This window comes from Manacus candei, unplaced genomic scaffold (assembly GCF_025592945.1).
Source record: "Manacus candei isolate 608988 ecotype Guabito, Panama unplaced genomic scaffold, ASM2559294v1 h1tg000035l, whole genome shotgun sequence".
NCBI classification, from domain to species: Eukaryota; Metazoa; Chordata; class Aves; order Passeriformes; family Pipridae; genus Manacus; species Manacus candei.
In genome coordinates this window covers 1,155,531-1,173,559 of record NW_026138083.1, presented here as the reverse complement: position 1 = coordinate 1,173,559, position 18,029 = coordinate 1,155,531, and the positions used below count along the sequence as shown (strand labels likewise).

Below are 18,029 nucleotides of genomic sequence, written 5' to 3'. Positions count from 1 at the left end.
GCTATTAAATAATTATTATTGGATGATAATATAATAATTATGTCGTCTTATTATTAAATACTATTATTCATAACTATTATTAATAACTGTTAATGAATGCTCCAGATGGGAGTCAGTGGGGTTCCTGCACTCCAGCCAGTGCCAGGAGATGTCTCCTCCCTGCTGCAGGGACATCCCCCGGGGGAGGCTGCAGGACGCGGGATAGTTAGTTTTTAATTTTTAATTTATTTTTTTTTACTTTTTATATTTGACTTTTACCTAATTTTTCTTTCTTTTTAATTTTTTGTTTCATTGTTCTCTTTAATTTTATTTTCCTATTTCTTTGCTTATTTTTGTATTTATTTTTCATTTTTTTTATTTTATTTTATTTTCCATTTATTTTATTTTATTTTATTTTATTTTGTTTTATTTTATTTTATTTTATTTTATTTTATTTCATTTTATTTTATTTTATTTTATTTTATTTTATTTTATTTTATTTTATTTTATTTTTTTCATTCTATTTCACGTTTCGGGCTTCACGCCGGCGGGTCCCCTGGAGACCGAGCGAGATTGACAGGCGATCCAGCCAATGGGACATGGTACTGCCGATGGGGGGCGGGACGAGCCGCGCGGTGACCAATGGGAGAGCGGTGCGCAGATCAGGGCAGCCAATGGGCAGGCGCCGCGCGTTTGCGCGGCCAGTTTGAATCGCGGGAGCGGTTGGAGAGAGATGGCTGCGAACGGGCGGTGAGAGGGACAGCGGGATTAATGGGGTCGGGATCGGGATAACGAGACCGGGAGGGTGCCGCGGCCAACGGAGCTGTGCTGGGGGCTCACGGGGCTTGGTCCCCCTCGGGCTCTTCCCGCTCCTCCACGATCCCAACCCGACCTGCCCTTTTCCCTGCAGGAACTACGAGGCTCAGATTCGGAATTACCAAGGTCCAGACCCTCTGGAGCCCTGGGACAGGTAAGCGCGGGTCCGGCCCTGGTGTTGCCCATTCCTAGCTCAGGAATTGTCCTGGCTTGGGAATTGCCCCCACCCTGGCTCAGGAATTGTCCCGGCTCGGGAATTGCCCCCACCCTGGCTCAGGAATTGTCCCGGCTCGGGAATTGCCCCCACCCTGGCTCAGGAATTGTCCTGGCTCGGGAATTGCACCCACCCTGGCTCAGGAATTGTCCTGGCTCGGGAATTGCACCCACCCTGGCTCAGGAATTGTCCTGGCTCAGGATTTGCCCCCACCCTGGCTCAGGAATTGTCCTGGCTCAGGAATTGCACCCACCCTGGCTCAGGAATTGTCCTGGCTCAGGAATTGCACCCACCCTGGCTCAGGAATTGTCCTGGCTCAGAAATTGCCCCCACCCTGGCTCAGGAATTGCCCCGGTCCAGGTATTGCCCCATCCCTGACTAAGGAGTTGCCCCGGTTCAAGAATTGCCCCATCCCTGACTCAGGAATTGCCCCCACCCTGGCTCAGGAATTGCCCTGGCTCAGGAATTGCCCCTGTCCAGGTATTGCCCCACCCCTGACTCTAAAGTTGCCCTGGTTCAGGAATTGCCCCCATCCCTGACTCCGGAGCTACCCCATCCCTCTCTCGGGTAGTTCCCTGGCTCGGTGCTGACCCCGGGACGTTTCCAGGTACGCTCAGTGGGCAGAGGGATGTCTCCCGCTCCAGGAGAAGCAATCCCTGTGGCCCAGGCTCCTGGAGGAGCTGGTGAAGACATTCCTGGATGACACGAGGTACCAGCAGGACCCGCGGTTTGTCAAGTACTGCATCAAGCTGGTGGGTAAAGCTACATTTTTCGGGAATTAAACCGTCCTAAAGTATTAATGGAGCAGTTCTGGGGCTGCAAAGGGCTGTGGGAGGAGAGGGAGGGCTCGGGAAAGGTCATGGAATTGAAATTCCCTGCAGAACCTGAGTCTTGCTGAAGGGACAGTGTGTTTTTAAGCTGCCTCATTGTATCTTGAGAGAGGAATTTTAGCTGCTTTTATCCTTAAAACGTTACACCTCCCTACGACGAAAACTAAGAAATTGTTGCTTTTTCTTTTTTTTTTTTGCCTTGGGTGGTTTTTTTTGGAAGTTCTTACGGCTTGTGCACCTTCTCCTGTGCAGGCAGAGTTCATCTCTCCCCCTGGCCAGTACTTTGAGTACCTCCACGGGCAGGGAATTGGAGCGAAGTCCTCGGATTTCTACGTGGCTTGGGCTCAGCAGCTGGTGAGCGAAGGCAACATGGAGGGGGCAGGAGCTGTGCTTCAGAAAGGGCTCCACAACCAGGCAGAGCCCCAGGAGAAGCTGCAGCAGCTCCACTGGTAACTCTGAGACCTCTTTTCCTCACCCATAATGCTCATTATTACTCCTAATTAACCAGACATGGCATGCGGCTGGTTATTTTCTGTGCTGTAGCAGAGGCAGATTGATGGTTGTTTTTACTAAATATTAATGAAATACTTCTCTGCTGTTCAATATTTGTTGGGTGTTTTGGAAGGTGTATGGAGAAAAACTGCCCCAGAGTGTCTTCAGTGAAATAGGGCCCAGAAAGCAAATCCCTGAGCTCAGAGTCTTGGAGTTTTCAGCATTTAACTGGGAGGAGCTAAATGCAAGAAACCATGTAAAATGTAATGTAAAATGTAAAGCAAACCCCCCAGTTTCTCTTCCTGCTGCCCTTTGCAGCCCTTTTTAGTTTTGTAGCTGTGGAGGGAACAGGAGATGTCCATGTAGAATAAAAATCCTGGTTGTCACTGTTACATTTCAGGGCACGATGGCACCAGGAAATCCAAGATTCCTGGGAGGTGGGAGGAGAGGGAGGCAGAGGATTTCATGGTAATAACTGGCATTTTTTTTTTGCAATTTAGCTGGTTGCAGAGTTCCAACCCTGGGAATCATCCTTTGCAAGGTGAGGCTGAAAACACCTGTCTGAGTTGTAACTCCACTAAATGAACCTTTAGCTCAATCAGTTTTGCCGTTGAAGAAAACAAGTTTTCTGCTTCGTTTTCCCCCTGTTTTCCTGACCATACTAAAAATTCTTGAGGAGACTGTATTCAAAACAAGTTACTAATTTTCCAATGCTTCCAGTCAACAAAAATGCATCAGTGAGCAAATGATTTCTGCTCATTTAGTGAGTAGAAATATTTATATTGTGTTTTCCTGTCCCAGGTGTTGCTGTCATAAAACCACTTCAGACTTCCAATAATGTGAATCAAATGGCTCCTCAAAAAGAGGGTTCAGATGTTAATCCCTGCAAAAATCAGGTAAATTATGAAGAATTTGGGCATTGGGGGAAAGATGCTTCATAAAAAGTCTTTGGATTGAGGAGCTTGGCTGAAAAAGAAAGATAAAATACAGGAGTGTGGTGTGTCTTAAAGCTGTTCCTGATGTTTTCCTGCTGCACCACATCTCCATAGGAATGTGTCATTATTCTTGGAAGGCATAATATTATCAATGGATTCTGTGCCAGTCGTGCTGCTTGGATTTTATTTCCTTTTTCAGTTGGATGTTTTATCCCCCCTTGCTCTGCTTTAGGGTCCTGATGCTGCTGTTTCTCAGCCCTGTCCTGCTGGAAAGGAAGAAGTGTAAGTGTCTGGGTGGGGTTTTTTTAAAGCCACGCCGTGTGAGAGCGAACTCGCCCCGAGGATAAAATCCAGCAAACCTGACCCTTTCCTGCTTTTTTTCCTGCCAGGAGGTACATCACCTACATCTCCAGATCCGAGGTGCTTCCCAAGCCACCTTCTCCTGGTGCTGCTGAGCGTAAGCAGGTCCCGATGTACGCCAAGGACCTGCTGCTGTGTGAGGGCTCCGAGCTCTCCTTCGAGGAGCTGAGGGCCAAGAGATACTTCAGGAGATACGAGCGCCTCAGGAGGCAGAAACAACTGGGTATCCCTCTTTTTTTCCACCTCTCCAAACAACTCCTTCCCGGTTCAGCTCATCCCCTGGGTCGGTCTTTTCGAGCCCGGGTTGTCCTGGTGGTGTTTCTGCTGAGGGGAACAGTGAGCAATTAGTGCTAAATATTGTGGTGCAGACCAAATATATCTATATTATAAATACAAGCAGCTTGTAACGACCACATTGAGGAACCCAGGATGAATTGTTCCATTGAATATCGTTGCTTAATCCTTAGAGGAAGAGGAGAGAGAGACCATGAGGAAAAAGGAGTCTGCTATGCTGGAACTCCAGGCCCTGCAGAAGAGGCTGGAAGAGCTCACCCAGCTCAGCAAAAGCCTGGAGGAAACCAGGCTGAAACCAGGAGCTGAACCAATCCAGAGGGTGGTGAGTGTGTCCTGGGATGGGCAGGGGATTTGTCCCACAAAATTTAACCATGCTTGAGGAACCAGAGTGGATTGTTAACCAAATCTGGAAGTTCTGGCTGCAATACTAACACAGACACCTGGAGCAACTTGGAATACTCAGATTTCAGTGGTTGCACCCCAAAGTTTGGGTTTGCATCTCTAGAATCTAGTCTTAGAAAGTTCTCCAAAGTGTGAAAAGCTGCTCTAGTTGTGCAGAACTGAAGGGCAAATGGCAGTGGCTGTGCCTGGGGGGTGTTTGGGTGTTGAGGGACGTTTCTCGGCCGGACTTTGTGGGATGTCTGAGCGTCATTTCTCACCCCTAAAGGTGCTCCCGCGTGCCAGGCCCAGCACAGCCCTACCAGGGAACCGTGTGGCACCCGCTCCAACCTCAGGTGTGCCCGAGGTGCCAGAGCAGCCCCAGCCCAGTGTTGGCCCAGCCCCTGCTCCCACCCTGCTGCCAGCCAAGCCCCTCGGCTGCCGGGTGCCATCGGCCTCCTTGTGGGAAGGAAGGGAGGAGAAGGACAGAGACGGAGCTCAGCCAGAGCTTGGGGAGCTCCAGAAGAGTCTGGTACACCCTCCCTTCAGTGGTGCCTCAGCTGAGGAACGGGCACATCCCGACTCAGCTCTGCAACAGTGAGTATGAACAGGCTCCTTCAATTTGTGTCCTCAGCGCCTACACCGGCTGGGAATGAACTAAAAAGGAGTCTTTCTACCCCTTCTGGAAAGAAAAAAACAAACCCACCCACCTGAAGTCGCCTATGGAAACTGGTGTTTGTTAGGCACGGAGCAAACTTAGTCCTCGCTGCAGTGTTTAATTCCTTTAACCCGCTGTGGTTTAATTATGATAAGAGGGAATTGGGTGTGTAACTGCCTGGCTGTCCCTGGAATAAACACCAGGAATGCCTTGGTCGTGCAGATCCCACCCCGAGGTCTCCAGAGAAGGATAAAATTGTTGGTGTTTTTCTCCTGCACTTCTGCTGTGGGACTGGGCCAATAGAGGATGCAAAATTGGGGGGCAGAGGGAGAAACTCAGGCTGGCAAAGGGAGGGTGGCTGAGTAGGCTTGGCCAAGTTGGAATCAGTTATTCACTCATATCACGGAATTCCTTGGAGGCAAACTGTCCCAGGAGTGTTGAATGCATTTTAACCTTTCTAAAGGACTCTGCTACCTTCCAGGTTTCATATTCACTGGCAGCTGTAGGAGGATCTTCCAGAGGTTGATATTTAATAATATTCTAAAGGACTTCTCACTTCATTTAAATAGGGATTAAAATGGGATTTAAACAGTTTTTATTCCAAGCTGATGTTGTCACTCTTTCCTCTGAAGGCACCCTAAGAGATCCACTGGATTGACTCCTACTGTGGATGTGAGGGAAGGTGAGGAGCCTAGTTTGGATGGACGCTGATGCTATTGGTGTGACTGTTCCTGGCTGGGGATCAATAATTGCATGTGGACACTGGTTCCAACCCTAGCAAAGCTTTTTGACTTCCCTGACTCCATCCCTGTGTGTCTGGGCAAGGTCTCTCCCTCCCTTCCACGCATCCAGCCCCTGTTCCCACCTTCCATGCAGTTCCTTTCCCAGTGCAGTCGGGAGATCCCTGTTTGTCCTTGCTGGGATAGATCATTCCTGTGAATTGCAGGCAGGTTCCTCAGGGGCCACCCAGCTGTCCCAGGTCCCTCTTGTCTCTCAGGGTGGTTTCCCCTTGGGAATCTGCCCTGCAGGTCTGTAAACAAGCCAGAAATCCCTCCCAAAATCCCACGCCGTCATTCCTCCACTCTCCTTGTTTACTTCTCCTCGCTAACATTTTTCTTGCCGCTGGAATGTCCGTAAACAATCCCAGGCTCCTTCAGGAATGATCTGATCTCCCTGTTGTCTTTTTCAGCCTCCAGAGGTGGAAATTCCTCCTTTGCCTCTGGAAATGCTTCCCAGGCCACCCCGAACACCTCTCTGGCAGGAGGGACGCAGGCGACGCCCTTCAAAGTGCAGCCGTCGCCCACGGTGCACACGAAGGAAGCCTTGGGTAAGATCTTTAGAATAACATCCTACTTCCTCTGGAGTTAGTGGGATCTGGCCTGGAAATCTGAGTGTTCCACTAGCCAAGGAAGTTCTTTAGTGGTGGGCAAGTTCACCGTTCAGTCAACGAGGAAAATATTAAACCATCAACCTTCTGTCGGGACTTGGATGACCCAGAACTTTGGGCCAAAAAGAGGTGCTTTAACAGCATCCCAGCTGCCACATCCCATAAATTCCTGGAGAAGTCCCTGCCAGGCTTCTTTGGGGAGTCCCTGAGCTGCTCTTGTCACTGCTGTCAGGGACTCCTGTTTGTAGGCAGCAGATCAATTTGGAAGTTGCCAGCTCTGGTTGATGCTGAGCTGAATAAATCTCCCTGAAAAGAAAAATAAAAAATAAACCCCCAAAACTTGTGGTGTTCTTTAGTTTTCCAAATATCCAAGTTTTCCAAAAATCTTGGAAATTAAAGGAGAATTTGCCCCCTTGGGAGGCCTTGGAAGGTGTGTGGTGGCCAAACTGGACCTCCCTGTGTCTGTTCAGTTGTCTGGGGGGCGGTTTAAATGTATCTGGGAGGAACAATTGTTACTGGCATTTGATAAATTATAAGACCATTATAATTAATTACCTTTTAATGCTGTTATAATTAATTGGCATTTGATTTGTCTACAACACAATGGAAGAAGCTCTGAAAATTTCTTTTGCTGGGAATGTTATTCCTGTGGGGAGTTTTTTTTCCTTTACTTTTTTTTTTCTTCATTTATTCTTTATTTTCCCTTCATTTTCCCTTCCATTTTTCTTCATTTATTAGGCTTTCTCATGGATGTGTTTCAAACACCCATCTTACCTGAACCATCACCCCTGGAAAACAGCAACGAAGAACTAGAAGCTTTTTTCAGGAAAAATGGTGTGTGCTATTTATTTTCCCAATCCATGCTATTCCATCCTTTATTTCCCATTTCTACCTCCCATCAGTCCTTGTTGTAAGAGTTAGGACAGGCTGACACCCAAGGTTTTACAGGAGTGAACACAGAGAGGTTTCCCAACTGGCTTTGGGCTGGAAAAATCTGATTTCCAAGCATTTATTGGAAAGGGGATTTGAATGGGAATTCTGCAGGTGGAGGGACCTGGATGGGGGGGAAATGGAGCTGTTTAAATAATCTTTGTTGGGTGAAGATAACATTGGTTATCTCTTATTTTCCAGAGCCTGATGGGTGTTTGAAAACTAATGGTGCTGTCCCTGCCACTCCTGCATTTTCCATCTTTCAGGATGAGAATGAGAAGGAGAACAGCAGGTAAGGAGGGAAAAAGGAACAGCTGAGCTGAGCTCGTGAAAAATTCCATGCGGGATTGATTCCATTCCATAGAACTTTGCCATGGCTGTGATTCCAGTCGGGATTGGCTTGGATACAACTGGTAGGAGCTGTGTGGAGAGTGGCACGAGAAAAGCTGTAGTTGCTACCCTGGAATTGCCCAACTTCCCTGTTTGGACAGTGCTTGGGAGGCTTCATTTTCTGGGGAATTTGGGGATGACTCGTTTCTTTGAGCTGCTGCAGCTTCTCCAAGGAGCTGCAAACGGGACTCTTAAGAAAAGAAATATAAAAAAATCGAAGTTAAAACCGAACAAGTGTGCTTTGATCAGCGTGCCTGGGAAAGCTCCCGGGGAGAGGAGTTCTAAAATTCCTGTTTTTCAGCATCCCACAGCACAAGAACAAGCCAGAGGAGCCCAGAAGTCTTGGACAACAACACTTGACTGACTGTGCAGCAGAAGTGAGTGGTGATCCTGCAAGGATTGGTTTTGGAAGTGGGTTATGGAGTTGTGGGGGTTATCAGATTTACCTTTTGTCCTCTCCCAGTCCCACAATATTCTTGGGAAGGCTGCCAGGCTGAAGTCTGGATGCCCTTTCCCATTCCCTGCCAATGGGATGAGCTTTTTTTTTTTTGGATTGTTAATTCTCATAAAACTTCTGGGAGCTTGAGAGTGGAGACCTCCTCCCCTGGAATGAATCCAGCTGCAGTTCCTGCGTGGATTCAGCATCAGTTGGGGGGCAGGAAGAGGCATTTCACCTTCCAGCCTCACAGATTCCATAGCCAAGGAGATGCATAAAACCTCACTTATATCCATGCTTGGATATAAGTGATTCCTGTATCATCATAAGATTGGTTCTTCCAGGCTCTCATGGCAATTTTTTTTGTTCTCTGCTGCTGATTATTGTCAACATTCAGGTCTGGTCCAAAACTATGGAAACCTGGGATGCAACCTTTATGTTGCCATTCCTGTATTTTCCTAATAACCCTTTATTTTTCTAATATTACAAGTTGACTCACCATTAGGCTGCTGGAGGTTCCAATGCAGACAATTTGATGGTTTAATTTTAGATCTTTTATCTCTTTTCTCCCGTGTAGGAAGAGACGGGGACCACGGAATTCCTGAGGGATGACTACACGGTGTGGAACATCCAGTGCAGCAACAAAACCTTGGCTGCCAGTCCAAACAACACCAGAGACTTTGCACGAGCTGCCCAGCTCGTCTCGACGCCCTTCAACTACCTGGCAGCTCGTTCCCTACAACCTTTGGGGGACAGAGGTGAAATGAGGAATATTTTGGGATGAGGGCGTTTGAATTTGGTGCTTCGTGACTCCAGTTTTGGCCACATCCTACCCAGGGGATAGGATTTGGCCAAATCCTCCCACTGCTGCCATTCCTGAGCCCACATGGCCTGTGGGAAAACCAGCTGGGAGCTGGCCCAGCACATCAGCTCTCCAAGGATTTCTAATTGGAGGGATGAGAGATTTAAGGGATAAGACAATGGGTGTGTCCAACCAATTCCAAGGGGTTGTGAAGATCAAAACAGTGGCTGAATCCCAGCACCACCTTTATGCTGCTCTGCCCCTCCTTAGTCTTGGAATACACCCCCTGGAGAAATCCAGCCCTGATCTTTACTCACATGTTTTAAATTAGAGTGTGGAGTTCTAGTTTTTGTGGGGAGCTGTGGGTGGGAATTCTCTAAATGTTCCTGTCTTTGGGGAAAATGAACATTGATTTGCTCTTGTTGCTGCTCCCTGTGTGCAGCCTGTGGGGATGACCTGCCACAGATGGATTTGGAGTTCTCTGGAGAAGTGCACAAACAGACAAAAACCAAGAAATTAAGGTATGTCGTGACTTGCTGCGATTTCAGGACATCCCAATGCAAGTTTTCCAAGGAATTCTGAGGTATTTGTGTGAGCCTGGCTCTGCTTAGGATATTTCTCAGCACTCTGGGGATAAATGAACCTGGGTTGGGCGACAACACCCCAAAAAATGCTTCCAGGATTCAAGTTTTGCCACATTTCAATCAAAAATTACCTTTCCAAAAATCCACTGCTTTCTTCCCTGTTGGCTGATGAACTTGAAAAAATTATTAGATATCAGGGAATGGGACTTGACCAAATATTATTATCTTAAGAAAACCATTTTATTCATCTCAGTGTCAGCTAAGGTTGTGAGTGTGGAAGTTTTTTGCTTCCTGAAGGTGCCAAACCCCCATGGCAGAAGGGTCAGCTAATGATATTTTGGTTTCAATCCCTACAGCCTCGCTCTGGAACACGCCACAGAGCCAAGGGAGCTCCAGGAAAACATCCTGAAACGTGGGAATGGCATTCAGGGAGTTGTTGGAGCTGCTTCTCAACAACAACATGAGCAAAGAACCACGAGCAGAGCTGAATCTTCCTGTGCAGGGCTGGAGAGAACTTCCCAGGAGAAGTTGTGTGGAGGTGGCACAGCCCAGAGAGTGGGAGCTGCAGGCATGGAGCATTCCCTGGTTTTTTTGTGCTATATATTCCAAGACTGGAGCAGGGAATATCACCTGCAAGGGATGTGAGGAGGGACAGCTGTGGGTTGTACCTGTGTTTGGATGATGCCAAAGATATTCCAAAGTGCAGGAATACTTGGAGTACTCGCAGGTTCTGCGCTCATCAGGGCCCAAATGCTTTGGAAAAATCCAGCTTTCTGGGCATCTTTATTAGGTGTAACACCTGGAATGTCCAAACGGAGGGATGTTTAACTTATCCCTCTTGGGGTTTATGTTTTGTAATATTTCCTTCGAATCAGTGATGCTCATTCAAGTGCAACCTTGTGTGACCTCTTTGAAATGACATTTGTTGCTTAAATACTTCTCTTTTTTTTTTTTTTTTTCCATGAAGTCCTTGTGGAGAACCCTTGGGATAAGGCATTGATTGCCAAGTTCTTGTCGGAGCTTCCCAAACCCCTCCACACCTACACCAACTACTTCGAGTGGAAATCTCTCCTTCCATTGATCACAGTGAAGGCTGAGCTCCCACTGGGTAAGAGCTCCTTCAGGCATTCCATTTGCAAGCATTTCTCAGTGTTTTTTTCTGGGAAAAATTCTCGGGAAATGTTTTGGAATTCAGCTTCCTTGTGCACATATCCGGATGCCTTCCAGGTTATCCCAACCTCAGCTGTGGGGTCAGACCAGGGGTTGGTTTGTTTGTCTTTTGTAGCATGAGCCTTTTGGATGCAGGGCTCTTGAGTGGTCGTTTTCCTGGTTTTCCTTATAATCTGGGACACAACCCTCGAGCCTTGTGTGGAGCAGCAGCGGTCCCGTGTCAACAAAAGCTGTAGGGACGAGGATTGCAACACCCTTGTGGGACTCAAACATTGGTGTTTACTCTCGAGGACACGGCCTTTGGAATTTGATCCCTTCCAGGGGGGTCAGACCAAAAATAGAAACGCTGGTTTTTTAGCATGTGGCACTTCCAGCACTCCTGGTTTCAGGAGTTGAGTCCAGGCTTTCTCCTAGGGAAGGGATGACTTGTAAGGAAGAAAACTGCTCGGGGCTTAAATAATCCATGTAGGCTGGTGCTCTCCTTTTTTTTCCCTGTGTAGTGATTCTCCTCCTGGAGTCTGCAAGCAGGATTTGATGTTGTTCATCTCTTTAAGGTTCCAGCTCATTCCATGTGGATTGCTTGGTCGGAGAGGGAGCTTTTGCCCAAGTCTATCAGGCTTCCCTCCTCGATGCCAATAACCCTCGGAACAACCAGAAAGTGGTGTTCAAGGTCAGTGGGATTGGGCCAGGAATGCTCCCCTGGAATAATTCTGGAGTCTTACAGTACTGACACCTCCCCTTGGCCTTCCCACTTCAGATCTGTCCTTGGGACCTTTTTGTGGATCTTCTCATCAGCATTTGGGCTTTCAGGAAAAAGCCTTCTTTGTGTTAACACCTTATGTGAGATCTTTTGGGGATAAAAAGGTGATTTACTCTTTCTTTCAAGCATCAGGGATACACCAAAGTGTGTGGCCAGAATGGGATTGTGGCATGGAATTGGATTCCTGATAGGACAGGATTGATCATCAAGTATATTGAGCTGAGGTTAATTTCTGTGAGGGGAGTGAGGCTCTGTCACAGTTTTCCCAGGGAAGCTGTGGCTGCCCGATTCCTGGAAGTGTCCAAGGCCAGGTTGGACGGGGCTTGGAGCAACCTGGGATAGTGGAAGGTGTCCCTGCCCATGGCAGGGGGTTGGAATAGGCTCATCTTTAAGGTCCCTTCCAACCCAAACCAGGATCCCATGATCCTATCATATATATTTATTTGGGAAGGGAAGATGCCAAATCTCCCACTAAAAAACCCAGCCTGAGAGGAACTTCTGCTTTCAACGCTCACAGATTTTCCCAGTAAATCCGCTTCTTACTTCCAGGTCCAGAAACCTGCCAACCCTTGGGAGTTCTACGTTGCAACCCAGCTGGTGGAAAGGCTGGACCCCAGCCTGCAGCACCTCTACGCCCACTTTTATTCCGCTCATTTCTTCCGAAATGGGAGCATTTTGGTGGGTGAACTCCACAGCTACGGAACGTTGCTGGTGAGTGGCATCAGCTTCTGCTCTGGAGAGCATCTCTGTCCATCCCCTCAGGCCTTTAACCCATATCAAGTCACCCCTGTTGTGTCCTCTGGGTTTACAGAACGCCATCAACCTCTACAAGAGGATTCCCGAGAAGGTGATGCCCCAAGCCCTGGTGATCTACTTCGCCGTGAAAATCCTCCACATGGTGGAGGAGCTCCACAGCTGCCGGATCATCCACGGGGACATCAAACCCGACAACTTCATCCTCGGGGAAAGGCGAGTGTTCCTCACCCCGCGCGAGGGGCGGCGCCGGAGCCTCGACTTAACGTGGGTTGGTTCTTGTCGTGCCTGCAGGTTCCTGGACAATGACACCTGCGACATAGACGGGCTGTCCCATGGCCTGACCCTCATTGACTTTGGACAGAGCGTTGACATGAAGCTCTTCCCCGAGGGGACGGCGTTCACCGCCCGCTGCGAGACGTCTGGGTTCCAGTGCGTGGAAATGCTGACGCGGAAACCCTGGAACTACCAGGTAGGGGATTCCCTGGAGCCTCCCACTCAGAATATTAGACTTTTAACTGCAAGAGTTGTGCCTTCAGCACGCTCCCGAGCTCTCCTTTTGCAGAGCTTGTCCCGCCCACAGGGGTTTTCCAGCTCGTTTTTAGTGGCCTTGGTGTATTTTTAACGTGAAGCCGGCGTGTTCTTCGTTTAGACAGACTACTTTGGCATCGCAGCCACGATTTATTGCATGATCTTCGGCACCTACATGCAAATAAAGAATGAAAATGGAGTCTGGAAGCCTGAGGGAACCTTCAGGAGGTCAGTGTCAAAAACCCTTCCCAAACCTTTGCCTAGAAAGACCTGTTGTCAGCCCCGGCTTGCTTTGTTGATTCTATCACAGCTCTGACTGGGGGAGGTAAATTCCTATTTTAACAGTTTAATTTAGCTTTTTTCTTTTTTTTGGTGCTCCTTTCACAGGCTTGCCAACGCTGAACTGTGGAAGGAGTTCTTTGAGACCTTGCTGAACATCCCCAGCTGCCACAGCCTGCCCTCGCTCGGAGCCCTGCGCCAGAAGCTGAGGGACTTGTTCTGCACATCCTACAAAAAGGAAATAAGGTTCCTTCGGAACAGGCTGGTTGTGCTGCTCATCGAAAACAAACGCTCCCGAAAATGAGGGTCTGTTTTTGTTTTGCACAGTTACCGAGGGCTCAGTGTTTTAGGGCGGCGAGATGTTTCTATGATAACTTGATTTCAAATAAATGGTTTTGGCGTTGACTTCAGCAGTGGTGACTTGCACCTCTTTGTGCTTTAAGCAGAAAAAATACACTAAAATGGGTTGTTTAGCTCACCCGGGTTTGGGAGACTTTGAGTAAAGGCTACTCCTGCTCTACCTGTTCTTAGGAACTTCTGGGATGGAAGAAATAGAGGTTTGCAGGTCAGATTTAGGTTGGACAGGGCTGAACTCACCCTGGACACTCTCACTTCTGACCTCCCACAATGTCATTATTGAGGCTCGGGGGGAAAACCAAGAGGAAAGGGCCTCTTTTTTTGCCTTTGCTGTGGCAGAATGTTGGGAAAACACACCGGGAAAGTGACAGGAAAAGTGCTCCTTTAAAAGGAATATTTTATCAACACAACGCGGGGGGGGGAGGAGAGGGCATTAATTTCATTTGTGCATCTCCCCACAGGAGGGAGACAACGGCCTTTCCTAAATCTCCCTCCCTCTGCCTCTATTTCAGGGGTATCTTTCAAGTTTGTTCAACTGGAAAACCAAGGTGAGCTAAGCCCAGCCCAGCTGGGACAGCCAGGGCTAGTGAGGAAGAGCAGGGATTCTGGGATCCAGCACGGAGCCATGTGTTGGTTCTCAGAGGGTTTTGCTGTTCTCCTGCAGCTGGGGCTCCTCTTCCCTGCCTTTGTGGCAAAACCCCTCGGATTCCCCTTGGAAGCAGCCTGCTTTCCCTCTTGTCAGGCTTTCTGTGGCATATGGAAAAGCCTTCGGCTTTGATCCGAAGCAGCTGGTTCCTGACTCAGCCGGAGCAAGTTGCACAGGGAGAGGCAGATCAGCTGGAGCGACCTCGGAGCTGCTGGAAACATAAACATTCAATGCTGGGGTGGCTTTTTTGTTCCCTCTCTTCCCCAGTTTAACTTTTTTACGAGCTGAACCGGAGCCAGCTGTTCTCTGGCCAGGCCAAAATCTCTGCCAGGCTCAAGTTTTTAGATCTATACTGTAAATTCTGCATTTTTAGTTCCTCCTAACGCAGAGGCTGCTCCGAAAAGTGCGGAGCCTTACGAGCACGATGGAGCTTTAACTTGCTTCTTTTCCCCTCATAAACGCTGCCATTTTCCATTAAACACCCTTAAAATGAACTCCCTGCACCAGCCATCTGTCCCTGGGCACCCTCCTTCCCCAGTGATCATCCCATGGGAAGCAGGAAGGACAAAGGGGGTAAAACCACCTCGTGAGGGGTCGCGCGGCGCGAAAACGGATCCACGGAGCGACGCGTTGGGGAGGGGGGGATGGAGGCTCCCGTTTTCTGGCTGATTTTAAAAACCAAGCTGCTGCAAAACCAGGAGCCAGGAGGCAAAGCCCCAGCTGGCCCCGGGTGATATTTCCTCCCTGGCACGCGCCGGATCCACGCCGGTGAAGATCTCGAGGTATCCCCAGAGTCGCCCTTTAGAGATAACTCATCTTGGGGCCTCCGCCACCCACACGGAGAGGAGAGATTTCCTGGCGCGTGGGTGGCTCTGCTTTTTTTCTTCTGCAGAAAACCCAAGTTTGCTCATTTTTCACCCTCTGCCACCGAGCCCGGGGCCCCCCACTGGGGTCTGGGGCTCTCTCCCAGCTCCTCCATCCCTTGCTGGTGGCAACTGGTTAGCCCCGGCCAAGACCTTTCTGCTGTCAGCATCTCCCCTCAGTTCCCGGACAGATTTCCAAATTATGGCTTTCAATGCATGGAAAAAAAAAAAAAAAAGTAGTGAGAGGTTGTTAAAAGCTGCAGGTACCTCACTAATTAGTCAGACTCACGCTAATGAAGCAGTGGTCCTGGTTCCCATCCGGGTGAGGCATTAAAGCCACCCAAGGCGATGTCACTCATTCCATTAGGAACAACAAATGACTTCAAATATGTGTTAACAGGTACCAAATTCAATTGGGGCAGCAGTGAATCCATTCCGGGGGCCACTTGGGTCATGACAGGACCATTCTTCTGTCCCTTGGTCTGTCACCACATCATCTTGCAGATGGATGGAAGCAGTGACACCCTACATGAGGGTTTAGGTGTTTCTTTAACAAAAATATTCATCTATTTAACAAAATCAACGTATTTTTATCTGTAGCCAAACTTTGCTGTTTACAGTAGCCCCTGGGGACACAGAACACGCTGATGAGGGAGCAAAGGCTTGATTTGGGGTTGGTTTATTTTAAATTCAGCTCCTCACTGCTCACTTGGGATGGGAAAAACCCAGGTTTGCTCCCTGCCTGACACGGGGGATACGGAGCCACAGTGCAGGGAAAGTAATGCCTGGTAACTCCCTCTGGATGGGAGAGGGGCTGGGGGGGCAGGTTTGGGGGTTTTTTTGGTGCTGGTGATGTCACCCACAGGTGCCTGAGCCTGGTGGCAGCTCGGTGCACGTCCCACGGCTGCTGTCCCCACATCTGTGCCCAGCTCTGTAACCCACGTGCTGTCCCGCTCCGCTGAGCATCCCTGAGTCTCCCTGCTCTCCCTCCTCTCCCCGATCGGGAAAACCTCCTCCTCTCCCTCCTCTCCCTTCTCCCCTGGCTCCTGGACCACCTCGGAGGAGCCCCGGGCGCCGCGGCAGCTCCCGCCTTCCCGCGGCTGCGAGCCGGCGGCACCGCGCCGTGGTAAAGGTCAGGCTCCAAGCCCGGCTCAGATAAAGCCTCGTGTTTGAGGTGTGTGGCTTAAACCTGATTTTATCTGCCAGCGCCTGAGTGAAATACCATTTGTCACGATGGTTGGAGGAGAAGGAGGAGAACAAGGCATCTTTTTTTTTTTTTCCGTTGCTGTGTTGTTCACTTCAAAATGCGTTTGGTGAGCAGCTGCCGGGTGAAGGAGGGGGGTTGTTAGGGGGGGTTTTCCCTGTGATACTGTGGGTTTTCGCCAGACACACTCTTCTTTCCTCCATCCTCCTCCCTGCCTGCTTCCCAGTGTCAGGGACAGCCTGCTGGCATTGGGCTGGACAGGTTGATCTTGAAAGTCTTTTCCAACCTAAATGATTCCATGACAGCACAGAGGGAGGGCTGAGAGATGCCATGGTGGAGACCAGGAAGCTGCAGCAACATGGGATCCCCACTATTCCCATTCTCCATCCCTCTCCACCTCCCCTCTCCTTTCTCTCTTCTTATTTCCATGTGGGAGACAGGACAGCCCCCCTACAACACAGATGCTGATGGGTCCAGGGGAGCTTTGCTAAAGGCCACCAGCAGCTGTCGGTGCTGCAGGAGGAGAGCTGGGATGTGGCATCTCCAAAAGAGCATCCCCAGGGAGCTGGGCAGTGGATGCTGCAGAGCCCGAGGCAGCGGCGAGGGGCAGGTTTCAAGGCCCCCTCTCTCCCTCCGTGCCCGCAGACGGGCACGGTGCCAGGCTGCCGAAAATCCATGACCTTTGGGATTGTGGCTTCGGTGCAAATACCTCCGAGATGGCTCACAACAACAGGAACGAGGACACCGTCGAAACGGATTTGTTCCAGGAGGCTGGTGCTGTGATTCACGGGGGGAAAATGCGCTCAGAGAAAGGGGAGGGGGGACGCCGGTGGCTCTCCAAAAACCCGAGGGCAGGATGAGCCCCGCGAGAAGGGCCGGCTCAGTTTGGGGGTTGAGAAGGACTGGCTGTTCCCCATCACCTTCTGCTCGCATGAGCCGCCCACACAGAAACCAAACCGAGCCAGGAGCAGAAAACAGACGCAGCATCTGCCGGCTGGTCCCGACAGCCCCGGTGCCTGCGGAGCGACCCCCGCGCTCCGCCTCCAGTGGCTCCCGGATCCAAGGGAAGCGGAGGGAAGCAGGGATCCCTCACGGAGCCCCTCCGGCTCCGTGCCGCGGGCACCGCTGCCGGAGGGCTGGGAAAGGAGGCACAAGCCTGATTTCCAGCCCTGCCTCTCCCTCACTTTCCCTGTGTGGAAAGGTGACGGTGCGGCCAAACTGGCTGGAGGGACCCTCGAGCCTTTCCCTTCTACTGCTTGTCCCTGCCTTCAAATTTTTACCTAATGAGTTTTCCTAATGAACTTCCCAAATTATTTTTGCCTCCCCCCAAACACCTGCACCCCGTTTTCCTTTCCATCCCGTTGGAACAAAGTGAAGGGGGCGGGAACAGAGCCAGGGTGGCGGTCAGGGGTGCTCCAGTAGTGTGCGGGACCACCCTGGACTCTCATGGATGTGTTGGGGGAATCCTGGGTGGGACGGGGTCCCCAGCATCGTCTCCGTCAGCAGCGCTCAGCCCCTGCAGCGGCTGTGCTGGGTTCTTCCTCTGCGTGGTCCTTCCCCTCCATCATCCTTCCTCTCCATTGTCCTTCCTCCTCTCCACAGTGCTTCTTCCTCTCCGTGGTCCTTCCTCACGTGGAAGTCCTTTCTCTCCATGGAGTGTGCAAGTTGTGCACGTACAGAGGAAGTGTTGCAAATAAGGGGTGAGCCTGTGGTACATGAGGGGTGTGTGCACAGTGCAAGGAGTGTGTGTGTGTGTAAGCTGAGTGCACGAGGGGTATCTGAGGGTGTGAGTGCACAGGACAAGGGTGGATACGTAAAGGTGTGTGTATAGTGCAAGGGGGTTGTGCACAGGTGTGAATGCAAGAGGAGTGTGTAAAGGTGTGGATAAAGTGTGTGTAAACAGTGAAAGGAGCGCGTGTGTAAGGGCGTGAGTGCAAGAGAAGCGCGTAAAGGTGTGGGTACGCAGCGCAAGGGGGGCTGT

At 49.9% G+C, this 18,029-nt stretch overlaps 1 protein-coding gene across 1 annotated transcript; it reads left to right on the top strand.

Annotated features, from left to right (window-relative positions):
* Positions 1 to 689: 689 nt before the first annotated feature.
* Positions 690 to 13,386, top strand: BUB1 (BUB1 mitotic checkpoint serine/threonine kinase). The gene is made up of 25 exons (XM_051792765.1): positions 690 to 729; positions 890 to 949; positions 1,617 to 1,761; positions 2,092 to 2,288; positions 2,832 to 2,872; positions 3,133 to 3,227; positions 3,499 to 3,548; positions 3,656 to 3,849; positions 4,094 to 4,242; positions 4,588 to 4,895; positions 5,589 to 5,638; positions 6,146 to 6,283; positions 7,082 to 7,177; positions 7,475 to 7,565; positions 7,965 to 8,040; positions 8,677 to 8,857; positions 9,344 to 9,422; positions 9,842 to 10,053; positions 10,453 to 10,593; positions 11,210 to 11,325; positions 11,965 to 12,126; positions 12,227 to 12,384; positions 12,463 to 12,640; positions 12,821 to 12,927; positions 13,087 to 13,386. Exons 1-25 carry the CDS (start codon positions 713 to 715, stop codon positions 13,280 to 13,282), a joined length of 3,237 nt encoding a protein of 1,078 aa, XP_051648725.1. The 5' UTR covers positions 690 to 712; the 3' UTR covers positions 13,283 to 13,386.
* The last annotated feature ends 4,643 nt before the right edge of the window (positions 13,387 to 18,029 follow it).